Source organism: Cyrtonyx montezumae, unplaced genomic scaffold (assembly GCF_038088225.1).
Source record: "Cyrtonyx montezumae isolate F1298 unplaced genomic scaffold, pur_monq_1.0 scaffold_3, whole genome shotgun sequence".
NCBI lineage: Eukaryota > Metazoa > Chordata > Aves > Galliformes > Odontophoridae > Cyrtonyx > Cyrtonyx montezumae.
Genome location: NW_027072034.1, coordinates 86,675,352 through 86,702,469, shown reverse-complemented (window position 1 = coordinate 86,702,469; position 27,118 = coordinate 86,675,352). Strand labels below are relative to the sequence as shown.

General features: G+C 38.2%; 1 protein-coding gene across 1 annotated transcript; it reads right to left on the bottom strand.

The window, feature by feature from the left end:
• On the bottom strand, positions 1 to 26,870 carry LOC136052283 (transient receptor potential cation channel subfamily V member 6-like). The gene is made up of 15 exons (XM_065742271.1): positions 26,543 to 26,870; positions 16,219 to 16,316; positions 15,603 to 15,725; positions 14,579 to 14,719; positions 14,058 to 14,156; positions 12,758 to 12,933; positions 11,212 to 11,358; positions 7,802 to 8,014; positions 7,431 to 7,517; positions 5,842 to 5,918; positions 5,048 to 5,213; positions 4,700 to 4,766; positions 3,713 to 3,981; positions 2,462 to 2,568; positions 1 to 629 (listed from the first exon to the last, which is right to left on the bottom strand). The coding sequence occupies exons 1-15, from the start codon at positions 26,671 to 26,673 to the stop codon at positions 356 to 358; spliced, it is 2,175 nt and encodes a 724-aa protein (XP_065598343.1). The 5' UTR covers positions 26,674 to 26,870; the 3' UTR covers positions 1 to 355.
• Positions 26,871 to 27,118: the final 248 nt, after the last annotated feature.

Below are 27,118 nucleotides of genomic sequence, written 5' to 3'. Positions count from 1 at the left end.
CGTTACACTCTGGGAGAGGTCTTACTGACTGCCTCTTAGTAAATTGTTGAAATTCCAGTGCTAGAATTTCTATTGCTCACTTCTGCGGGGTTTTACAAGCATTAGAAATTATCACAGGCCTTAGCAGCAAGCCAACTAACTTGGCACAAATATTAATGCAACAGCAGGGACCTAAAAGGTAGGAGATAAAAAACAAATCTATATATCATAGCATAGGTGCCATGAACAATTCTTGATCCATTGACAGAGCTCTTCAAGGCTGCTGAATCTGTAGCATGCCGGAGTGTGTATGAACAGTCGGAGGAGACAACTGATATGGCAAATGCAATCCATGTTGTAGAGTGAATAAAGAAACTTAGACATCATAGACCTCCTCTTCCATGGCATGATTGATCTCTCCATGAAGTTGGTGGAAAGTATTGCGCCTCAGGATCTCCCAGCCTCTCTGAGAATTAGTCCTAGATGTGCCTCGTGACAATGATAGAATGGGCAGGTCCTTCTTGTACTGGATGTTCCTATCAACTTCCAGCTTTTCCAGACTTTTGACACAGTTATCCCTATCATGAGCCTTGAACGCTTCTGCATATCGCATCATCTTGTGTTTGTTGGGATCAATCCGCTCTTCTATTCTGTGAGAAAAAAAAACCTTAAACTAAATGAAAAAGAATTGTCCAGTTTATCAACAAAACAAATGGACAGACCACCCCTGAATACATGCCTAGAGACTCAGCCATTCCAGAAATGCCTATGCAGAAACAGGAAACTGATTAATAAGCATGGTCCTTTTGATTTTCTACCATCTCTAATATATGCTCTCATAAAAATTGTTTCACCAACTCAGCTGCTCAGCACAATTATCTCCTTTCTAGGCTTTCATTCCTGATACTGATTTCAGTCCATTGCTTTCTGTCCCTAGCCATGATATGCCATTTCTCTTTTGCCAGCTGTAAATGACTGCCAATTCCACAACATTTAACTCCAGCTCCAGATCCTTTTTATATCCACATTTATTCATCTATTTCCTTCCTTGCTACCTGTCCTCCTTTGATACTCCATGGTTGCTAGTGTCAGGATGTCACTTATCTGTTGCTGAACTTTGATTTACCTTGTCCACTTCCATTAACCCTTCTCTGCTTCACTTATGACTTGCCTTCAGAAACACTCTCCTATACTGTATACACCAAACATACATGTAATTCAAAAGAACTTCACATTTGCTCCCAAAGTAATGCCTCCTATTTGTTTTCCATGGATATGACAACAAAGAGCACAATAACACTATTTGATACAGCAAAATAGCCACCACCATTGGCTATGTATTTTCTCCAGTGATGTACAAGAGCCTGCATGCTGTACTCATAAAAATCTGTACCAGAGAAGGTGACTCACTGTTTCACAGCTTCTACAATGGTGTAATTGCTGAAATGTACCATCCACCATTTCACTGTGCTTACATCCACTGTTTAATCTCCATAAACATTCAGCAAGTATCAATGAATGTCAACGTATGCAATTATTTTCACATGGAGGAATTCAATGGAACACCTTTGCTTCCTATGCACTTCCAAGCCAGATGTCATTTTGTCAGACTAACCCTCTACTGCCATCTGTCACAGAGCAACAAAATATTAACAGAATATTGGTGGGAATTAACGTGACTCATCTCTGACATTGTGAGACAACATAAAAAAATAGGAGGCATTACTTCAGAACAGCCCTCAAACATCACATCAACGCTGTTTTCTCTTTGTATCCAATGATGAATTTCTGCTGGGATATTAGTTTTGCAAAGTTACATTCTACACCTTGGACTGAAGTCACTGTTCTTTGATAACACTTTAGATCTGTTTTTTTCTAACTGGTAAACCTGAAAATCTGCAAGGCTCACTTCTCACTAAAACCCAAAGTCCTGTTTCATACAGCCACCACTCTCCCTTCTGGTTTTATCAGCAAAAAATAAAGCAGTGAGAAGGAGCATATGCCCAGTATGGTTTATTCTTTTCTCACCCCTGTAGGAATGTAGATTAATATTAAGAATATTTTGTTACCTAGACTACAGATTGTTATTTCAGAGCTTAAACAGCAATCCTAGACCTGAGACTTTGTCACCAGATGCAGTCCTTACAAACTATAGTTACTATGTTTACACCAAATAGGAAGATTATCTTTAATTATTCCTGTCCAATTTTGAATCATATAAAGCACTGTTAATTTCTGCTTGCACAATTTCTGTGATCTTTCTCCTGAAACTAATGGAAAAGAAAGCATTAACTGATGAGAAGAATTGTATAGCAGAAATTTCTGAGGAGAACAGTGTTTGACATCCATAGGCATAAAACAGACAAGGATCTTTGCTCTAGAAGGGACTACAAACACTCGTCTCTAGGCCATCAGAATTACTCTGATGCACGCATTTGGATACTTCTTCTTGGATCTTTATGCACACTGAAGGATAACTCACCTTAGATACCATCGGTCCCCTAGACCGTACTCCTGCCCACAGATGCCAGAGCGAGGCCAGAGACACCGTGGCAGTTTCCGTTCCAGCATGACAGTAGTAGCAACAATCTGCAATTAAAACAAAACAAAATAAAACAGAAAGAACTTGGTTGACTTTGAAAAAAGTCTATCTTTCAAAATTACCAGTCTCGTGGGTTCTTATCAGCTCCATATATAATGAAAGAAAAACACAGAGTTTACTCTGTTTATTACAGAGCCATTCATAATTGTAGTTCTACACTTCAAACAATGTTAATTTTGTTTCATTCTATACCTGATGGACATGACTAGGATAATTAATTTATGAGATAGATAAGAGGACATATCCATCAGCATTAACCATTTTCAGAACTTAACTACCCTGGCCACAAAACAACAGTTAACTGATTTATTGTTTTATCTCAGGAAAAATACTAGGAAGTGGATTTCTTGTTGAGGAGTTAAGTGATCTGTATGAATACATAATACACCAAAAGGCCCCAGCCTTTTCAGCAAGTGAGACAGACTAACTTCTCTGAATGGATCCAAAGACATCACTGATCAAATTCTATCAATAAACTTTCAATTTATCTTCCTCCCAGTCAATCTCTGTAATTATTACTTAACTCTCAATTACACAAGACTGTGATTTTTAAGAAAGAGGCAACATTAATTCTATTTAAGAAGAAATTCCACACAATGAAGAAACATTTAGGGGGACAGATGATGGACAAGAAAGGCTGAATGGGCTTTTCCCTCTGCTATTTGAAATAAGGTAGGAATATAAAATATTTATATATTATTTATATTTATATCTTTGGTATTTATATTTTTTATTTATATTTATATCTTTGGTATAGATAGATAGATATTCCAAAGATATAAATATAAATAAAAATATAAAGATATATTTTTATATATAGATATATATTTATATCTATACCAGAGTTATAAAGGAAGGTAGATTCACATGGGAAGATCTACAGAAAAGTAGTCTTGTGTTTAGAAAACTCACACTGATAAAACAACATTTTGAGGCTGATGCACAGAATCCATAAAGCAGAAATAAAGGAACATGGCTTATTAAAACATGGGAATTCCATGGGCAAAGTCAAGGCCTGGGAAAGACTTCAAAGTGCAGAGAAGGTAAAATAAGTAACTGCATTGTATAACACATTTTTCCTGGACAGATTTTCCCTTACTTTTATTCAAAGAAAATGCCCTACCCAGTTACCTGGGCTCTCCAGAGTTCATCCCGTTCATGGGCCACCCTCCAGTGAGTGTCACCCATCATGGCAATTAGCAAATTGAGCATAAGGAGGGTGGCAATGATGGCAAAGGCAAAGTATACCACACTGTACATAAAAGGCAGGTCCACATCATAGTTTGCAGGGCCATCAATGATAGTGAGAAACAGCTCAAAGGTGGTGAACAAGGACATGGGATAGTTGTAGAACTGACCGAGGTTTTCAGGGTTCTCTGTCTGGAAGATGATATAAAAAGCTAAAGGAGAGCAATGGGGAAAAAAAAAAGATATAGTTTAAAAATGGGAATCACAGTCCAAGAGCAACAGCAGGGTCTTGTTACAAGAAGCTGACAATACAAGGTAGCCTGGGAAGGAGTTACATATAGGAGGTCTGTTCCTAAAGAAATGCCTCCTACTGTATTATATTGGCCCACAGTGTCAGACGCGGATGCTGGTGGTATGGTGGTAGATGCTGAACCTTCCCACTAATATTTAATTACAGAGGCAGTCTGACAGAATGGTATCTGACATAGAAGTGTGTATGAAGCAAAGGTGTGTCACTGAATTCATCCACGTAGAAGAAATAGCACCTAATGACATTCATCAAAATGTCCTACAAATTGAAGTTTTTTCTTCTTCATAGATAGAATGAAGCTAAATGAGTCATTTTTCAAATATAAATACTATAAATGCAACATGCTTTTAAACTTTGATTTAGATATACATGGTTTTGTCTGGATTGTCCTAATTTCTGTTATCCTGGAAAGAGCAAGAGTTGAAAACAAAGCTAATTAGAACATAAATCAATACAAAGAAAGAGACTATACTCAAAGAAATAGAAAATGCACAGTATCGCCACTTTTACCAACTTTTATTCAGAGTATGATGTAAGAGTAATCCAAAACCCACAGCACTTAATTCATATTAATGGAGTTGGCAGAGTAACATAACACTATCTTCCTTTTGTAGACTTACCTGATGCAAAGCCTAGTATCACCACAGCCATTAGCCAACAAAAGCGCATAAGATCTCCAAATATCATCTGTAGAGCAAAGACAAAGCCACTATAAGGCCTAACTGTACCACCAAGCCACCGTGCAAGCCTGTGTAAATCATTCACAGATTCTAACATCAGAAGTGAATGAAAGGAAGCTTCTGCACTAAAGAGAGAATACGAAAGTCCCAAACCCTCCATTCAGACAGAAACTTATCCATTTCCCATTAATGCAAGTCTAGAGGGAGAAAAAGTACTCTTTCAGTCCTCCCTGTGCACAAAGAGGTGTCACAACACGTGCAATAAGCCCTTTTTTTTTTTTCTTATACCTTCTGGATCATGATGGTGAAGGGCCCAAGCATCTGGAAGCCTCGTGCAAAGTACATGACATTGCACCATCCTAGTACCAAGGCAAAGGACATGGGCACCACCTCACCAGTAGTGCTGGTAAGACGCATCACCATGGTAACCAGAATCATGCAAGCATATGTGATACTGCAAAGGAAGAAGAGACAGTAAAAAAATGTTCAGTAAAGAAATCTTACCCTACTTTTTCTTTTCTTTCTGCCTCTTTCAACCACTCAGGCACATTATAACCTGTATGTGTTGCACGATATGTGTACTTGTGCCAGTTGATGAGTAAAACAAAAAGATTACTGATAATGATATTTCAACTTACCTACAAGTGTGTGTGCCCGACATAATTTTTGTTATTAAGCATGCATTTTCTTATTTAATTATTAAAATTGGGCTTGTGTTATTTTTTTATATAAAAACAAATTAATTGTGAAAGAAATATCCAGAATACTCATGCAGTGCTTTTTTTCAACTTTGGACATCTCAAAAAGCTCACAAAGGTATAAAACAATTTGCGATATATTTTAACTAGCTTTGCAATATGCACTTGATAAATGTTTCTGTTGTTCTATTTCTATATATCTTATATGCAGCCCAAGACAATTCCTCTTTACTCAGTGTGGCCCAAGCAAGCCAAAGGGTTGGACACCCATGCTCTAAGGGAACAGAGAAGGTGACTAACCTGGCAAGGCAGGGTGGGATGGAGGGGGGAGTTGCAGGAGGGAATGAGAGATCATGTATTTGTCAAACATAAAAGTGTACTTACACAATTATGTGGAAAGGTCCTCCTAGTATGGTTTGTCCAAAGTATTTCGCTGCTCCAACTCTAAGGATATCTGGGATCTAAGAATGACATCCCATTGAATTTAGGACTTAGATTCTATTATTAAACATAGATTTTATTATTAAACATAATGTAACCACCAATATAAACAGTCTTGGGCTCAGCAGCATCTACTTTGTTTGCTGCTTCACAGCTAAATTATAATTTTACTTTAAAAACAAAATGAATGAAGCAGGCATATTGAGAAATTTTAGTAGGAGGCGAAGAGATGCTGCAACACAGAGCTATGATCCAGAAGTTCTTGTAGACTACTGAGAAGAGACCAGACAAATAGCTGAGCCTCAGAAAAGACAAAAACATAACTTTTCAGGGAATCAGAGGAGCTTGTTATAATTCAGGATCTCCTTCCTGTAGTGGAACCACAGAGTTCTGGCCAAAAATAGGAAGAAGCACTTATCTTTCTGGAACATACATAAGAAGAGAAAAATCTCCTCTTTTTCATTTCTCTCTCTTTTATTCTCTTATTCTCTTATTCTTTCTTTCTTTCTTTCTTTCTTTCTTTCTTTCTTTCTTTCTTTCTTTCTTTCTTTCTTTCTTTCTTTCTTTCTTTCTTTCTTTCTTTCTTTCTTTCTTTCTTTCTTTCTTTCTTTCTTTCTTTCTTTCTTTCTTTCTTTCTTTCTTTCTTTCTTTCTTTCTTTCTTTCTTTCTTTCTTTCTTTCTTTCTTTCTTTCTTTCTTTCTTTCTTTCTTTCTTTCTTTCTTTCTTTCTTTCTTTCTTTCTTTCTTTCTTTCTTTCTTTCTTTCTTTCTTTTCTTTCTTTCTTTCTTTCTTTCTTTCTTTCTTTCTTTCTTTCTTTCTTTCTTTCTTTCTTTCTTTCTTTCTTTCTTTCTTTCTTTCTTTCTTTTTTTTTTTTGTAATGGGGTTTGAAAACTCCATTTTACTTCAGTTACTCTTGGGATCATCATTTGAGTTTTCTCTATATAAAAATTTTGATCTGCTATTTCATGTTATAATGACATCACGTGTGTGTACATGGTTTAGTTTAAAGAATATCTGATTTTAAAATTAAAATTCTAAAATTTATGATCAGGAAATCACCTACACATATCTCCTACAGAACTCTGGCTGCGTAATACTCCTTTTATAGGCCCACATAGTTCTTGCTCTCCAATTAAACATAAACTTTCCTGTATAAGCACACGAGTCATTTTACCCAACTCCCCTAAACACATCAGTATAGAAAGTATCTTAGAACGTTATGTAACAGTTGGATTCAATTGGAACCATAGATTATGCTAATGGGAAATCTAGCATTAACCTGCAGATAGTATTTGACAGTGATCAGTCCATCTAATTGATTCTTCAGTACCTAGAGTCTTACTAGCAAGCTGTCAGAGCTTCTGTCTCATCCAATAAATATTGTTGACAGTGTCAACTGTGATAGATGTTTTTTGAAGCATTTAGACTCAGCAAATAGCATTACCAAGTTCTGAGCATAAACTCATTTTTGTGCACTGAATAAAATCCTATCTTGATTAAATTCAAAACTCAAGAGCTCACTGTTTCTCTTACCTCAAGGACCAAAATTACTACAGCTCCAATAACTGTGATCAGCTCACCCACCAGCCTCAGCTCATCCTCATATGTTACATAAGATTCCTGAAGAAGAAAAAGGAATGAAAAGAAATTAAAACAGAGAATGGGGGAAAAGTATGCCCACTGTTACTTTAACAAACAAGACTGGGCCTGACAAGGCCACAGGAACTATCACAGCCCAAACAACAGAGAACAGGTGATGTCCAGTGGTCCTCACTGATAATGTGAAAAGGATGACAGCTGTGAAAGATGAAGACTGGGAAATACTGGGACTTTCCTGTTAAGTAGGTGAGATAAAAATTCCCCAATGCTGCCTATGGAGCTCTTAATTCCTATTGTCACAGTACCTGCAGCAATTTCTGGACATAGATTGTATTGTCTCTACTGCTTGTTTTATTGCCTATGCGAGGTTTCAGTGGCCGGTAGACACAACACATAGTGAAGCAGACCATGTAGAGAACATAGAATAAAGCCAGGAAGCAAAAATAGGGCCGTCCATACATATTCCACTTCAGGCTCACCAGCTCTTTCACAGGTGTTAGATCTAAGATCTGGCGTGCCTGAGAAAGATAGAGAGTATGAATTATTTACTGTGAAAGAATTTGCTTATAAACATCACTGACACTGTTTCCCAGGAGAATGTTAACAAACTGCTCTCGCATTATTCAGCATTAGGAAGCAAATTTGTTTTTGAAAAATTAGAATGCTCAAGTGAGTTTGGATTTGCTCACTTAGCTAGTAGAGCTTTGGAAAAAGCAAAAATATATATATACCTTAGAGAACAGCTTTTGAGCACCAGTGGAATATACAGGAAAAGTATATTAGACACTGGATTAAGTTTTCTGTCTCCATGGCCTGGATCCATATGAATATTTGACACAGACCTAAAAGGCTAAATTTACAGTGCTAGAAAGTTGACCAAATCTGGGAACACATATAAAAATATTTCAATTCATGAACCTTTTTATTGTAACTGGAAAATTTTTTGAAGAATATTTTATGTTAAGCAAGAAAGTACAATGTACAGCAAAGATATACACTCCTCTGTTTAAAATCAGCATCATTATTAGAATATGTAATTATATTTTCAGTTTTTAAGCAATCCTGTGGAATTTTTTCTTAGAATTTTATTTCTTTCTCTTTTTCTTTCTTTTTTTGTAGCTTTTCATTTACATGTTTCAATTAATACTGGTTTCATCAACTATTTTGATCAATTTCAGTGCAATTGTGGAAACTTTATCATTAGGAAACCGATCAAAACATCCACAAGATCATTTGCTCTCTTTAAAAAACTGATATTACCTAGGCAACCAAGAGGACTTTGGAAAGATTTTGAAAGTTCTTTTACTTCTAACTAAACGCAGACTCTTAACGGCCTGAATTTTCAAGTTTTTACCATTAAGCTGATAAAAACTGCAGTACACTCCCAATGAGACATACTATTAAAGCAAACAAATGAATGAACAAAGCTCATTCAACTTAATTCCTCTGGGTTATTTAGACTGTATTGAAGACCTTGGCCTTTTATTTTAACATAACTGTGATGCAGCTTAAGTATATCTAGAAGATCACATATTTCCAGGAATAAACAGAATCTTCAATGAGCATAAAAGGAAAAACAGCACTACTGAATACAATGGGGTTATTTTTCTGTCAAAGAAAAAATTTTCATTCATACAAAATGTGCAGATGAGCATTTTCAGAAAAAGAAAAAGCTTCATCAAAAAGGTTAAAGCGTATAGTTTCAGAAGTGACAAAGAGGCTTCATAAAAAGGCAGCACAGTAGAATTATGAGCACTGGAGGGAGAGATGAATCTTCTCTTATCATCCACTTCAAGTTACAAAACAGAAAAAATCCAAAAATTTTCTTCTAAGCAATAGTATCCCACTTTCATCAACTTGTTCTGAATTTTAATGTTGAACATGAGGTCATATTGTATGAAATATTCTTTTGGCCAGTTCAGGTCCAGCTTCAGGGATCAAGTGTTCCCTCAGCAAGTTTGCTGATGACACCAACCTGACTGGTACACTTGACACAACAGGAGGAAGGAAGGGACACAATCCAGAGGGACCTGGACAGGCTCAAGGAGTGGGCACACAAGAATCTAATGAGGCATAACAAGTCCAAGTGCAAGGTGCTGCACTTGTGTGAAAGTAATCCTGGACTGGGAAAATAATTCTTTGAGAGCAGCCTATGGAGAAGAATTTGCGGGTTCTGGTGGATGAAAATCTGGGCATGAGCCAGCAGTTTGCTCTCGTTGCTCAGAAGGCCAAGAGTGTCCTGGTCTGCATCAAAAGAAGGGTGGCCAGCAGAGAGAGGGAGGTGACTGTCTTCCTCTACTCTGCCCTTGTGAGGACCCAACTGGAGTACTGTGTCCAAGCCTGATGTTCTCAGTAAAGGAAGGATGTTGAACTGTCAGAGGAAGGCCACAAAGATCAACAAAGGGCTGGAGCACCTCTCCTATGAAGAAAGACTGAAGGAGTTGATCTGATTTGTCTTGGAGAAGAGAAGGCTCTGGGGAGACCTCATTGTGGCCTTCCTATACTTAAAGGGATCTTACAGGCAGAATGGGGACTGACTTCTTACATAGTCTCATAGTGATAGGACAAGGGGAATGGCTTTAAACTGAAAGAGAGAAATTTAAGTTAGATGTTAGGAAAAAAGTCTCTACTCAGGTTAGTGAGGCACTTGAACAGATTGCCCAGAGATGTTGCGGATGCCCCATCTCTGGAAGCATTCCAGGCTAGATCAACTGGGACCTTGGTAGCCACAGCAAGGAGCTTGGAACTAGACTGTCCTTAAGGATCCCTCCAACCTAAGCCATTCTGTGATTCTGTGATATTATTATGCAGGATAGAATGAGAAGTAGAAAAGTCCTTTAGTACAAGCATTGCTCAGCAACAACTGAAATATTTATGTTATTAATGTTATTCTCATCCTAAATAGCTACATTCTCATCCAGAATCGCTACAATACCAGCTTGTCACAGTTCAGCCCAGTTTTTTTCTATGACCAATGGGGCAAAAGCCTGGTCCAGGGAGCCTGCTTTGGCAGGGGGGTTGGACTTGACGATCTCTAGAGGTCCTTTCCAGCCCTACAGTTCTGTGATTATCTGAAAGGGATTAGCTAGATTGGGCAGGACCATCTTGATTGTTAGATCATCAAGTATTAACCAACTGGGTGGTTTCTACCAAATGTTTCTCCCAGTGCCTAACTGTTCCTCCACCTGTTCCCTTCAACATAGTTTTTAACAGTCCATTGTATTATTTGATTTTAACAGAAGGTGGTGCATAGTAGGGAATATGACAAACCCATTCAGTGCCATGATGTTATAAGCTCAAGTGCACCCTCAGCAAGTTTGTCAATGACACAGAAATTTAGAGGATTTTAAATATAAGGAAACAAGAATTTCATGAACTTCCTCCACATTGTTCTCCAGTAGCTGAAAACGCTGTTTCAGATGTTTAATAACAATTTTAAAAAATAAAGAACCCTTTTCTGAATCATGTTTAATGTAATCTGTTAATATGAAGTTCTTTCAAACCATCTGGAAGCTTCCATCTCATAATAAACTGTTAAAGCATCCAATATAAATATATCATTAAAAAGCTGCTATATTTCATGTATTGCCTGCAGTACGATACAATTCCCTGCCATGTGGATAATATGGAAGAGACTGAACCTTCAAATTCATCATTCTTCTCTTTTTATAATCACCACAGTCCTCACACTGAAAACTTTTCATACCTACCGTACCTCTCTCTTCTTGGTTGAGACAATGAGCTCAAGGAAGGACTGATCTTCAGCCCAGGAGTCAATCTCTGTGAGATCATAGAGCACAGTGGTCAGAGGGCCGAAGGACCAGAGATTATGTTTCCGCCTCTGCATGAGGTATTGAAACATCTGAGGAGAAAAGAAGGGAGTCAAGGATATCAGAAGCTTTCCAGTATTTGTTCTCATTGCAAATACAATGAAACTGTTAAAAATTCTGCATTACAAAATATTTAATTTAGATGTGGCTCTCACATCACTCAGGAACAATTATGCCTTCCAACAGCTTAAGAATATGAAGAACTTTCCAATTCATTTGATTATCAGTTTGTGCTTGAAGTAAAGCATAAAGCTGGGTTGGTGAAGGGAGAACCCAACCTACATACCCACCAATGGCTACAATAACAGCCCCAGAGACCCTACTTCATCTTTATAAATGTGAAATGAATTGTTCAAGAGTGGACTGTCCACTTGTTTTTGTTTGTTTGTTTTCAAGTGTTAAGGTTTCACCCAAAGGCTGCCAAGACAAGAAACCTGGCACCATGAAGATCAAGTCTCCACACCCTGTGTGTGAAAAATGCAGGTATCAACTCAATAGGTCTCATCTGAGATGTTGATGTATTTGAGCTTACAGAGAAACACTCTCCCACTGATGTTCAAAATTTTTATGCTTAAACTTGTGTGAAAGGGAATGCAGAGTTTTACATAGTGCTTGCTGAAATATTAATAAGTAAAAGGTGTTGCCTGTATTACAGCTGTGCAGCACAGATACTATCCCAGACATACCAAAAGTAAGCACAGCAGTGTCTGACAGGCCTAAGGGTCCCATTTTGCTTTTGCAGCCACACATACAGATTCCACTGAAGTAAGAGAGATTGCTTGAAGATATGTGAGATTTTAAACTGAGGAGAAAATGTAGTGTTTGTATGATTTGGAAGCAAATACATAAGTCACCCTTAACAGTAGTCAAACTGCTGAACTTATCTGACACAGTCATGTCTCCAGAGAAAAGATTTTATGTGGATTAGGGTAAAGTCTTTTTATACTTTTCTACAGATTATCAGGAAAGAGGTATGGAAAAGGAAATCATGTTGTCCTCTGTAGAGCTACAGAAAAAATACTAACCATCTTTCACTTTTTATTAAAGGAAAGGATGAGAGCTTATATTAAATATTGAGATCTTGTATGCAAATAAATGCAGACATCTGGAGAACTTCCCCGTGTCATGTTTAGGGTAATGAAATCTAGATAATAGAAACAACTTCAGTCAGACTTTCAAAAAAAGACTTCGGGTGGATCTTTCTATAACTAACTGTCTAACTCAAATGCTTCAAAAATTGGATCAAAAGATCTATTCTTTAAACATGAGTTATTCTCCCTAGGATAAAGAAATTTCTTATAAAGGCTTTTAGAACTTCTATCCACTAAGAGTGTGTACAAACTCCCTCATTCTGGGTGATGGTATTTCAAATTCTCTGCTTCTGAATAAAGTTTTTAATATGGAGGCAACTGTGTCACACATAAAACTTACCACAGTGTTGCCTTCAACTCCAGCCAGTTTGAATGGAGTAAGCCCCTCATTGTTTGGAATCAATTCAAGTGATCTTAATCCCTCTTTGCTCTGGTCATAGGAAAGTATCAGGCTATACATGTGGCAGGCAAATGTCTTATTAGGCTGGAGAACCAAGATGTGAAGTACAGTGTTACCTGTTAAATAATCGGAACAGTTAAATACATAGGTTATTCCAAAAGTAATGCCTCCTACTTACTTCCACAAAAAATACCACAGGTACAAAGAGTACAGTAACACTAATAGAACAAATTATCAGCTACAGAATGACATTCTTCAACAAAGTCACCATCATTAGCTGTGCATTTTCACCAGCAGTGAACAAAAGCCTGCATGCTGTGCTCATAAAGATCTGCATCAGTAGAGGTGACCCACTATTGCTGTTGCCACACCTGAAATGCACCACCCACCATTTCACTGTGCTCACATCCACTGTCTGGACTCCACAAATGTTCAGCAACCATCAATGAATGTCAATGGATACAATTTTTTTTCTTCACAAAGGAATTAAATGATACACCTTTGCTTCATATGCACTTCTGTGTCAGACGTCTTTCTGACAGACTGCTCCTCTGCTGCCATTTGTTGCACAGCAACAAAATGTAATGCAATATTGGTAGGAATGTTCTACCTTTTCTGCCATACCAGCAACATCTGCCTCTGATTTCATGGGCCAACATCATAAAACAGGAGACATTACTTTTTTGGAGCAGCCCTTGCATATGGAATAACAACTCTGTGAAAAGACTGGCAATTGATTGATGCCATTAATAATGGTTTTCATTTTCCTCATATCCCTCACCCCAGATGTCTTTGTAATAGGAGAATGATAGGTATGTACACAGGTCATGGAACCATAGAATGGCTTGGGTTGGAAGGGATCTCAAAGATCATATAGTCCCAATCCCCCTGCCACGGGCAGGGTTGCCACCCACCAGATCAGGTTGCCCAGGACCTGGCCTAGAACGCCACTCTGGGCAGCTTGTTTCAGTCACTCATCACCCTCTCAGTGAAAATCTTTCCCCGACATCTAACCTAAATATCCTCTCCTTTAGTTCAAAATCATTCACCTTGTCCTATCACTACCTATCACTGTAAAAAAACAATTTCCTTCCTGTTAATAGTCTCCCTTTAAATACAGGAAGACTGCAACAATGGAAGAATGCAAGAATGCTCCCTCGAGCATTCTCTTCTCCACACTGAACAAGTTGACAGGATCTGATTTAAAATGTTCAATGTATGCAATTCACTAGGCACATACCCAGGTAATCCTGAGCTCTAATGTCAGCTCCATTTTCAATGAGCAACTGTACAATCTCCTCATTTCCCACACAGGCAGCAAATGACAAAACATGTTCTCCTGCAAAGAAGGGGATGGAGGAAACAGTATTAAGTCCCTAACATGCTGAGTGGAAACTATCTACATCACAAACCCAGAGGCTATAAAACAAACCTGTAAAAGTAACCTGTGAGGTTCTGACCCACCAGTCATCCTACTCAGAAAGGACTAAAGGACTGAAGAAATTAACAGTACATTTTTTATGCAATATATAATTTTCTATACATGCAAATATGTAAAATATATTCAATTAATATATTTTTATAATATAGTATTAACAAACTTAGATGAAGCTTTACTGTGAGATGGAAGTGTGTGAATAATGACTCTTGAAGACAGAAGCCTTTACTTATAGTTTAGATGGGAATTGAACCATGCCTCCCTTATCATTCTTTTTGTTGATTCCCTTAGCAACAAGGAGAGAAGAAAAGAAAAGGCTGTACCAAAATAGAGAAGGTTCTGGGAGCTGCGCCTGAAGAAGTATCCAGTGGCCCGTGCCTTGCAGGTATTGGCCCCTCTCTTGAGCAAAGCCTTCACCAAAGTGATATTCTGGTTCACTGCTGCAATGTGGAGAGCTGTCTGTCCTGTAAAACACAGATATAAAACCTTGTCCTCTAAGAATGTAACTTCAGTTCACACTTAACACATGGTTTAACACAAGCTTTAGGAGATTGTATACATAGCAGTAATTTTATTTTGCTTTCAGGTTTTTGCTGCGGACTAGAGACTTACAGTGCTCTTGTTCTACAATCTTTTCATGAATTAATGAAAAAAAGATTTAACAATCTGCTAACTAAATCAGCGGGATGCACTTTCTACACGTTGGGGTTTTTGTTCCCTTGGAGAAGTGGGTTATTTTGCAGGTAGGAATCAGTCCAAAAGGACTTCATGGGACATGAAAAGCAGGTAACAACAAAGCTCCCATACTTCCTTTAATCCCTCAAACTACGTATCAGAAGTTTTAAAACCCCTTAATCAACATTTCAGTGGTTTCAATACTCTCTCTAATAGTACTATGAAATGATTCAAAATTACATAAGAAACTCTAGCTTCTGAAAACATGGCTCTGATTCAAAACTCAGTAACAGCAACCAGGATTGTTTTCAATCCCCATTATTTGCCAGCAAAAGAACTAGTTTTTGTCTTCTCAAAGATCAGGTAAATAAATCCTTTGTCACACAATTAGATCTGTCTATCTCAGAAAGCATATATCCAACTGTAGTGAATAGGCTCACCTGTAATTAGGGGTTTGTGACTTATGTATTTGCATACTTGCACAAGCTAGTTTTAATATAACTTCACCTTGCACAAAAGGTCAGGAGCAATATGTATATTGTTTTTGCAGTGTAACAGTTTAGTAATATATTGAACCAGGAACAGTGTATTTCAGTTTCCTAAACAGAAACAGTTGTAATTCCTCTCTCCCCTTGCAGAGAAACCTAACATCCTCATTCTTTGAGATGTTACCTTTGTAGAGTTCTGATGTCATCCTGTCATTGACAAGCTCTGGAGCTGCTTCCATCAGAGCCAGTGCAGCCTCTACATTATCATACAAGGCAGCTACATGAAGGGCAGTCTCCCCCACTGCACCTAGAAACAGTAAAGCAAACATGTAAGTTATTTAGACATTCAGCTATATGGAATAAAAACAGACACACTGGGGAGGACGATGCTCAATCTTCCTTTGTGTACTGCCAGGTGCCACTTCATCCAATGTACATACAATGTAGTGACAGTCACATAACTGCGCTGTCTCTATCTTTCACTTCATCAAAACCTGAATACTGAACAGAAATTTCAGGCGTTTGTGCCATGAAGTGAAATAAGTACACAGTCCTTCCACTGCACACCTACCTCTGTAAATCACCTCTTTCAGTCCCTCTGTAAAAACGGCCTGTTCAGGCTGTAAACCTGCGATCATTTCAGGACTTGAGTTAGAGCACTCACTTTGTTGCACAGCTGCTGACATAGATTTAAGCCATTAGATTCTGCCAGTGTGAATGCTGTAGTAAACTAGCTTACATACTATTATATTCATTGTTTTTCCCCCAAAACATAATTTAGAGAAAATAATAACAATTACCTCTCTGGTAAATATCACATGTTCCATCAGTGAGAAGTTTCATAATGACTGGGATGTTGTTCTCCTTGGCGGCCTGAAGGAGTGGGGACTCACAGATCCTGCAGTCAAGTAAAAGTGGCTTCTAAGGACGGCAGAGAAATATATAGTGCCTCTTTCCAGAATGTTTCTTGAGAAAATATGAATAGCCAATTTTTTCCTTAAAGACCAGTAACGCATGTTTATCAGCTGAGGTATTTTTGAATGAAGGGAAGGGAAAGAAAGGGAGAAGTTTTATACATATGTGTGTGGTTTTTATATATGGTCTATATTTTGAGGCTCAGAAGATAGAAAATGATGAGTCATGTGATAGCCTTTCTGCCAGTAAGCTAGTTACCTCAGGAGCCAGGAAAAAAAAAAAAAAAAAAAAGTACTTCATTTATACAGCACAATTAAAATATATATATATATTTTTAAAAAATATGCTGCATCTGAGTGGATGGAAAAGATACAAACAAGATTTTCTTGTCTCAACAAGGCTTCATGTGGTAAAAGAATGCGATGTGAAACACAGTAGCTCCTCATAGAAAATTATGAGGAAAACTAAATAGCTTAGCTATACTATTCTTTTCTTCAATGCTGAGAAGATTGAGGAAATTAATGAGAACTGAAATATATGCCAGTTCTAGGACAGAGCATGCCATTGAACAAGTTTCAGACCAAATAATTCACATGTATTTGGAGAATACCCATGGCTCTTCCACCAGATTCTAGGTTATTTTAGTAGACCCTTCGGATTTCATTAAAAGTTTACAAGCACTGTCACCACACTTCACTCCAGCAAGGTCTGCTGACACGAACAGAAAATTGAGAGAGGTGATACTCCTTCTCTATTCAGCACTGCTGAGGCAACATCTGGAGTCCTGTGTCCAGTTCTGGTCTCCTCATTATGGAAAATGTACTGGAGCAAGTTCAGAAAAGAATAATGAAGATAATTAAGGGACTGAAGCAACTTTCATATGAGGAAAGACTCAGAGAGCTGGAACTGTTAAGAGCAGAGGAAGCTCAAGGGAAATAACATCAAAGTGCACAAATATCTCAACACAGACTATAGAGAGGATGGAGCCAGGTTATTTTCGATGGTATCAATGATGAGACGAAAGGCAATGGGCACAAATTGGAACATAGAAGGCTTTGTTTTAACATCAGGAAGCACTTTACTGTGAGGGCAACAGAGTGCTGGCATAGGTGGTCCACAGAGGTTGTGAAATCTCTACCCTTGGCAATTATTAAAAATATCTGGATATGGTCCTGAGGAACCTGCTGTAAGTGATCCTGCTAGGGTACTGGAACCAGGTGACCTCCAGAGGTCCCTTCAAACCTCAATTTCTCTTTGATTCTGTGATATCCTAGACAGTAGTTCCGATCACAGCAGAGGATAATCAACTCTTATAATTTTCTGTTGTCCTTGCAATATCGAATACTTCTTCAGCTTCTGTCTGGCATGATAGTTTCTATAAACGACCTATCTTCAATTGGTGGTGAAAATATGGCAAAACATTAATCCTTTAACTTGAAAAGTACATCTGCAGGGTATACTCAAAAGTAACACCTCCCATTTTATGATGTTGGCCCGTGAAATCAAAGTTGGATGTTGGTGGTACGGGAGGAAAGGCTGAACCATCCCAACAATATTCCATTACATTTTGTTGCCATACAACAGATGGCAGCAGAGGGAAAGTTTGACAAAAAGTCATCTGACATGGAAGTGCAAAGGTGTGCCACTGAATTCCTCCATGAAGTAAAAAACGGCACTCATTGACACTCATTGACATGCTGAACATTTATGGAGACCTAACAGTGGATGTGAGCACAGTGAGGTGGTGGGTGGGGTATTTCAGCTGTGGTGACAGCAACAATGGGTCACCGCTGCAGGAGCAGATTTTTACAAGAGCAGCACGCAGACTCTTCTTCATTGCTGGTAAAAATACATAGCTAATGGTGATGACTCTTGGAAGACAGTGTTTTGTAGCTGAGAATTTGCCCTATCAAAAAATGTTATTGTGCTATTTGTATCTGTGGTAGTTTTCACATAAATAAATATGAGTCATTGCTTCCAGAGTGATCCATGTATACCTCTTGCTTTAAATTGTTCTTTTAAATGCAATACTATAGAATCTTGACAGAAAAAATATATAAAATATATAAAAAAAAAATAAAAATCACCTCTGACATGCAGTTGTATCTGAATTTAAACCAGTTGAAATGTATGAGCTCTACATAGCTTTCCCGCAGAAGGATAATGATGCATTTGGGAAAACTTAAGGGGAAAAAGCAAAAAAAGAAATGTGCACAGGCTGCAATATCGAAAAAAAAGCATAAAGGAATGTTACAGTTATCATTCAGTACAAGGAATGTTTCCTATTACCAACAGCAACCCCTTGTCTAAGTCAATAGAAATTAGGCTAGAAAAACTCTGAAGAAAAGAAGAGAAATAAGAATTAATAATGTAAAGAACCAAACTGAACAAACCATGGAGCCATTTTGACACTTTTTTTTTGCAACCTTCAAACTCTCCACCTTGCTCCTCTGATAAATATTACTTCTCTTGTGGCAGTTGCACTAGTTGTTAATTACGTGACTTGCTGTGAATACTGCATCCAGGATCAGACAAACAATGATAAAGTAAAGAGGCACGGAGCAAATGTTGTAACATTCATTATCAGTGAAGCAAGCTGGCCACCTTTACCTTGTATTTTGGCTGAGAAAGACTCTGTTTTCCTAGGCAATGTAACTTTCTGGGGCAGGAGGTGGAAAGGAGGTGGGGTTTCAATGCTGCAATTCATTTGTTGATGCTTTACTGGGTAGGCTTTTATCCCTTCAATGACCTCAGAGAGGAGGAAAGATTGGGCAAGAGATAATGTGGGAGAACACAAACACTATACCTTTCTCAAAAAACTCCAAAGCTTATGTAAACAACGAATTAGATTAGAATCCTGCTAATTAGAAACCTAACAAATACTGTACTTAGCTTTCAGAAATTGAGAGCAAAATTATCTAATGTTTGTAATCATTTTAGAGATCTCTTACTTATCTCAGAAAGTTGGAGATTCCAGGCCAAACAGCAAGCTGCTGAAGAACCCCGATTTGTTGGTAAATACCACAGCAAACTTTCTCTTACACCTTAAAGATCCATGACTTAGATGTTTATACCATATACTTCTACTCATTTAATTTTCTAGCCATTAATTAGGGAAACATTTTATTTTAATTTAAAACACACTATTAAGTCAACTCATTTTTAACCACAGAATTGTAGGGGTTAAAAGGGACCTCTAGAGATCATCAAGTCCAGCCCCCCTGCCAAAGCAGGCTTCCTAAACCAGTTTGCACAGGTAAGCGTCCAGGTGGGTCTTGAACGTCTCCAGAGAAGGAAACTCCACAACCTCTCTGTGCAGCTGTGCCAGTGCTCCATCACTTGCACTATGAAGTTCCCACACACATTTGTGCGGAACTTCCTATGCCACAGTTTGTGGTCATTTCCCCTTGTCCTTCCACCACACACCTCTGAGAAGAGTTCAGCCTCATCCCATGGCCTCTCCCTCCTTAGATTTTATAGATGTTTGTAATACATTACCACAGTGTGCTGAATTTATAAACATTGAGTACTAGAAGACGTTAATATAAAAAAAAAAAGTCACACGAATCTAGAAATTTCAAAGTATTCATATTTCATATTCACTTCTTTTCAGAAGTGTGTGGGGACAGGACAAGGGAGAATGGACAGAAACTGCAGCACAGGAGGTTCCACACGAATGTGCGCAAGAACTTCTTTACGGTGAGGGTGATGGAGCATTGGCACAGGCTGCACAGGGGGGTTGTGGAGTCTCCTTCTCTGGAGATATTCAAGACCCACCTGGACACCTACCTGTGCGACCTGGTGTAGGGAACCTGCTTTGGCAGGGGGGCTGGACTCAATGATCTCTTGAGGTCCCTTCCAACCCCTGTGATTATGATTCTATTATTTTAAACAGTTGTGCATATCTATTTTCTTTATGCCATTAAGCATAGCATGAATTTTTACATGTTACAACTCTACGCTGTGTTTCAAAGCAGCAGCAAAATAAAAAGCGTTAGCAGTGTCTTAACAGGTTGCTACAACACATGCTTAATTTCCACAAAGTACCATTACACCACTGGACAGAGAAGGTGTATTTCAGAGAATGATTCAGCAAAGAGATGTATTTAGACACCCTAAGAAGATAATTCAGAACACCTAAGTTAAGCTGCTGTTCTAAATTACTGCCTTCATCAACTATGAAATCAACTGACACCAAGCTCCTAATTTACCCATTTACGCTAGGTATGTAACACTAAGCAGTGCAGATGTTGCCTTATACTGTTTAGAATAAGCACAGCCACATAGCTAAACAATAAATACTTCTGTTGGCACTGGACAGGTTGTCCAGAGAAGTTGAGGGTGGACAGCTCATCCATGGCGGTGGTGAAGGTCAGGCAGAATGGAACTTTGAGCAACCTAATGTAGTGGAAGATGTCCACGTTCATGAAGGCGTGGGAGAGGTGAAAGGGTTATGTGAAACTAGATGATCTTTAAAGATCCTTTCCAACCCAAAACAATTTATGATTACTGTAATTTGATTTAGTTTTCTTTACAATTCCTTATATGCTCAAGAAACTTTACGCTGTTGTTCAACATAAGCAAGGGCAAAATCAGAAACACCCAAAAATCCGTTGTGAAACAAATGAAGATAGAATGTAGGTCAGATGCTGACTGAGAGAGTCATGTAAAATAGTTTCAAAGAAGATTAAGGATTTCATAAACACTTTCAGCTAGTGACGTGTATACTTTTGCATTTAAGGCTTCCTAATCACTTCTTTTGGAGACCATCCTGATCACTACATTTAAGAAGATATAGAGAATGCAGAACCACTCCATATATCTTAACTTAATTAAAAAAATAAGAACTACAAGTAACAGGGTTCTTCAAGGAACATTAGGGATGAGAAAATGATCTGAGACAGACAGCATGGCTTTACCAAAGGAAGGTAATGTCTGACCAATCTGGTGGCTGTCTATGATGGAGCAATAACATTGATGGACAAAGGAAAGGTGACCAATGTCATCTACCTGAACTTGTGCAAGGCCTTTGACCTGGTACCCTTCCACATCCTTCTCTCTAAATTGGAGAGACAAGGATTAGAGAGGTGAACTATTCAGGGGATAAGGAATTGAATGGAAGGCGGTAAACAGAGTTGTGATGAATGGCAATATGCCTAGGTGGAGGCCAGTGACAAGCAGTCCAGGGGTCTGTCTTGGGTCCAGTGCTCTTCACCAATGACATCAATGTGTTGAGTTTGTTCAGCCTGAAGAAGAGAAGGCTGCAGGGAGATCTCATTGCAGCCTTCCAGTATTCAAAAGGGGATTATAAACAGGAGGGGAATCAACTTTTTACAAGGGTGCATAGTTATCGGACAAGAGGGAATGGTTTTAAGCTCAAGGAGGGAAGGTTTAGATCGGATGTCAGGGGGAAGTTCTCCACAGTGAGAGTGGTGAGGTGCTGGAACAGTCTGCCCAGAGAGGCTGTGGATGCTGTGTCCCTGGAGGTGTCCAAGACCAGGCTGGATGAGACCCTGGGCAACCTGGTCTAGTACCAGATCTGGAGGTCGGCAGCCTTGCCTGTGGCAGGGGGGGTTGGAACTTGATGGTCCTTGGGGTCCCTTCCAATCCAAGCCATTCTATGATTCTATGATTTAAAAATGAAAAAATATGGTAAATATATGAACTGTTTGGAAAACAAGCTATCTGAAGCCTCTATTTTTTTCAAAACTAGGCTGAATGGAGGTACAGTAAAGAATCTCTCCTCCCTCATTCCCTTCACAGATTCTCCTGCTCCAGATATTCCTATTTTGGAGATTCCTATTGTTTGCTAGAGTTTAAGGCTGGCATGTACTAGCTTCATGCTTTATCTCTATAGTTAAGTCTGTTACTGAGGGTCTAGAGTAGTTATTTGCATTGGGCTATAAATTTATCAGCATGATATTGTTTCAACTTTACTGAAACCTGTTGTGGTTCTCAGAATATCCATGCCCTACAATTCATCATGATGTGGCCAAAGAAGATTCATTTTCTCTCCTTCATCTGCACTAGCATTGTTATATAAATATACGCAAGACTCGAAGAGATAAAGGGACTGCTTAGATATTAGGTAATCAGCCAGTAAGAGGAACAACGCAGTCACCTAACATGAAACTAAAGAGTGCATTAGGAACTAATAGTAAGAAGTGAATAGGACTTGGACAAGCAACGCAGGGTCAACAGATTTCTTCAGTACTGTCAGGAAGTCTCAGCAAATTAACCTGAAACTCTTGCTCATGTATGTTGAAGCCCACCCAGCCAGCCATAAACATAGCCTCTCTGGAAATCAGTCAAATGGCTTACTATTCAACAACGTTACTAGATGTGAAACTGACAGTATACTAACTTCCTTCATATATTTAAGTTGCCTGCTACATTAAGTAGTGAAAATCTTGTTCTGTCACTTTCAGCAGGGTAACCTCCTAGCAATAATGACCTTTTAAAAAAAACAGCACCTGAGAGTACCCCAAAAATAATCTCATGCTAGAACTGGATGAATAGCTCACTAGAGTTTAGTTATTATTTATTATCACTGAATTATTAATTAAAAATATATTCTTTGAAACAGAACTTCATCCTGCATCAAAACTTTCAAACCTTTTCAATGAAGAGTTTTTGTTGTTGTTTTGCTCCAAGTTCTGTTCCTCACCCTAATATCTAATTGGTTTTCTCTAACAATTGTTTGTTCTTGTTTTGAAAAACATAAATTTTATGTTAATTTCTTTATAAGGAATACACAAGAACCTTCCAAAATCTATGAGGCTAAGCCACGTCTTAGATAGTGGGGTCAGATGTATGTTTTTGTGTTCTTGAGAGTTCTGGAGGACCTTTACACCTGAGATTAATAAGTTTTGCTTTCTGTTATTATACTGAAAATTTCCATTATAATGAAGGCGTAATAGCACAAGACAAAAATGACTAAAAATGCTGCCAGTGATGATACCAGATACCAGACTCTGCTACAACAGTTTCTAATAGGCTATTCTTTCCCTCGATTGCCCAGGAGAACCATTCAAAGAATAAGGAGAAGTATGAAGATAGCAGTTCAATTTGTAATTTCAGACATCTTTGGAATCAAAGGAACCAATTAATACCAACAGGCATAAGTTGAAAAAAAAAAGAAAAGCAGAACTATGAAAACATGTTACTCATTGTCTGCTTGGGGAAGATTTGCCTAGAAGGCGAAGGCTTTCTGTGTCCCTATACAACTTAAGCATCTCAGTTCAATAACACTGAACCAGCTAACTTTTATTTGTGGTGGGGTTTTTTTCACAATGTGGACAAAGCACTTCAATAATGACTGTGATCATGAAGAAACAGAAAGTTTAGGCAACAAAAGGCTACTTCCAGGGGAGTTGTGGAATCTTCTTCTTCTGAGATATTCAAGACCCGCCTGGACACCTACCTGTGCGACCTGGTGTAGGGAACTGCTTTGGCAGGGGGGCTGGACTCAATGATCTCTTGAGGTCCCTTCCTACCCCTATGATTCTATGATTCTACAAAAAGAGGCTACAAGGCTTCCACTGCAGCATGTCTGGAATGACTTCTACCAGCTATAGGTAGTTTGCTCTCTATCAGTTATGTAAATTGTTCAAGCACCTCTAATCCATTATTTCTTATAACACAGATAACTGCAGTTTATTCATGTGCAAAAGGGCTTCAATATTTGTACTGAAATGTACCACAAAGATTAAATGTTTTATTGTTACTAGAATAATGAAGTCTCAAAGCATCCCAGGAAAATCAAGTGACCCCACTAACCACTGAGAAGCAGAAGCGAGACAGAAGAGACCCAGGTAATTTATCAACCCAAGTTATAGAGGCAGGCAGAAAGAAAAATAAAACTTAACATAATGGATCCATGCAGTCAGTTGCTATAGTTTATTCCCTGATTATTACTTATGAACAGTGTAGTTGTCATATGGTGGAGATTCTAAAATAACATGTTAGGGAAGATTCTGTTTCCTTAGAAATATTAATGCTTTATCGACAAATAAACCAATTATGACTACCCCCAACAATAAGCCAACACCAAAACCAACAAACCAATGGCTCTTATCATATCTGGAAGATCTACTGCCTGTGACAGGCACCTGATTCTTCTTCACCCTTATCAGCCCTGCATCTTCATAAATATTTATCTCTTTGTTAAACCTGGTTATAAATTATGCTGTATTTATTTATTTATTTTTAATGTTCATACACTCCAGGCTATGTTTAATTCCAAAGATAATTCTAGAAAGCACCTATGAGCTGTGACCTCTGTCACCAAGACTTCACACAGAGCTATCAGTTAGGTAAGGAGATTCTTGAACAGAAAGAACCCAGCAGAGTAAGGCTAAGTAAACTCTTAGTCCTCTCTGACATGAGTAGATGGTATCACATTTCCTGAACTTGGATGTCCCTTTGGGAAATGTTATATAGCGTAGACTGAGCCAAAGAAATATCCCACTATGGATAATGCTGAAATCGAATCCCAACAAGATTCAATAAAGTAATATACATGATGAAGGAGAATAAACAGCAACACCAGCGGATATGAGAATCACCCAGTTAGCTTCCAGGCTTTACCATCATCGGTTTTGGCTCAGAAAAAAAACACCAAAACCACTGTTCTTCCAGTGCACAGCCATAACACATAAAATCATAAAGACAGAGCACTGTAGATAAATAGTAACACATTTGCCACTGATTTTCAGTATGAAGAAAGGTTGAGGTAGCTGGGTTTGAGAACCCAGTAATAATAGTGGGGGAAAACAAACAAACAAACAAACAAACAGAAACAATACTTTTACCACTAAATACTATAACACTGTAACAGATTCCTGAAGAGATAATAGATTCTCTCTACTGGGAGGCTTTCAAGACTCGATTATATAGAACCAAAGCAGTATGATTTAGAGTTGGCAATAGTCCACCTTTGTGCTAGTGATTAGATTAGAAAGCTCCAAAGGCTTCTTCCACATCTCTGTAATTTAGAATTGGGAAGGTGATGTTACAACTGTAAAAACATTGACAATTTCAGATTTTTAGCATACATGTGTTCAGTTGGAGATTACAGAATCAGTATACTGAGAACTTATTTTTCAGCTACGTATATTTTTATGAATGCACACAAATGTAAACAATTCAGACTTCTATGGACACACAATTGTTCCCACCGTCCCTTCTATTTTAAGTGTATTTAAGTTTCACTGATTTGAAATAAAATAGCATGGGCTTTTGTTGTCTGGTGAGGAGTTAAATGATTATTTGGAAGTTCTCTTCCTAGAGACAGATAAATACATTTGTACATATTCAGGCACTGTCCTACTTATTCCTGTGCATGGCTACCTGTATTCATATTCACAGACAGATTTTGTCCCATGTAGGTACATTTTTCTCCCAAGATACGCTTGGAGTTTTGTAAGAAATTAAAGAAAAAAGGACTGGAGGAATGGAAGTAATTTTATTCCTTGACTAACACAATTTTTGTGCGTGCAGAAATGAGAACTATGAAAAACAGATTCAGATGGATTTCCATGAATGCTCCTGCACCACTGTGTGTAGAAGGAGCAAAATAGAGGAACAGTAGCAAAGAGTCTTGATCCAGTATGACACATGAAATCACAGGCAATCTTGATAGCATAAGATCAAGGAGGATTCACTCTATGGACTGTAGATAATTGCGCCTGATCCAAGGCATTTAGAAACAGCAGTCAAACTGAGGAAACAAACGACCATCAGATTGTAGAACATTAAGCTCATTCTATCCTACAAATAAGGGCAGCCTTCAGAGAGTAAAAAAAATAAAATAAAATAATTAAAAAAAGAAGACCATAATTTCAAACACAGCTGACTGCAGTGTAAATGCCACATACATTTCTAATTAAAGCAAAACAAAACTCAACTCATGGACTTTGTGAGCTTTACTAATGAAGCAGGAAAAAAAAAAACCATACAGTATTAATTTGTGACTGAAGTCCTACACTCAGAGTAAGTCGACTGAGATTTAGTAACCCCATCTGTGAAAGCAGGTAACACTGGAATTTCAGAAACATTCCACCTTGAAAGAGGTAGCCTGATAGAGCACAGAGCTCTAAAGTTTTTTAAAAGCTTATTTGCTGTCAGAAGAGCCTAAGGGAACAGAGTCAGAATGAGCTACAAGGAGAGAGCAGCAGAAGCAAGGGCAGACAAGAAAGAACACTGTACCTTTTCTGCTGGAGTAAGTAGATTTCATCCAGATGTTTATCCCAGGACTTTTTGCCTTGCAACTTCTGACTTAGTCCATTCCAGACCCGGAAATAGAAGGGTTTGCTATCACCAAATAAAGGTACCCCCATTGGATGTCCCTTTATCTTTCTTTTCTAGTTGTCTGAAAGCCTGTAATCCTAGCTATGAAAAAAAAAAAAGCCAGGGAAGGCTCATTACAAAGCACTGTTCCTCTGCCCCTGATGTGTTACTTGCAGAGGACACTGTCCTTCAGCTGCATCAGCTGATCAAAGTACACGTAAAAACATAAAATCACTTCTCTCTAGCAGACCATACCTCAGCCCTCATCAAGTACTTAGTTTCCAAAATAAGCCCAACCCAAAGGTGTGTCTGATTTAGAAACTGCTCACCAGTAGGGTACCCCTCACAAAGACCCTATACAGCACTGAGAAAGTCAGTACAGCATTGAAGACTTAGGCTTCTAGCATTTCATTTCCAAGTCTGGAATGTAGAAGTAATCACCCTTCCTATTTACCTCTGAATTCCTCTGGGGAGCAACATACAAGCAATATCAAA

What these genes read in the sequence shown, in the direction of transcription:
- LOC136052283 (XM_065742271.1), bottom strand. Translation starts at nt 26,673, where the DNA reads ATGGGGGTACCTTTATTTGGTGATAGCAAACCCTTCTATTTCCGGGTC. An exon ending in TACTTACTCCAGCAGAAAAG is followed by an intron (nt 16,317 to 26,542) that starts GTACAGTGTTCT and finishes ACTTGACTGCAG; the next exon opens with GATCTGTGAGTCCCCACTCC. An exon ending in GGGGACCGATGGTATCTAAG is followed by an intron (nt 630 to 2,461) that starts GTGAGTTATCCT and finishes TTTTTCTCACAG; the next exon opens with AATAGAAGAGCGGATTGATC.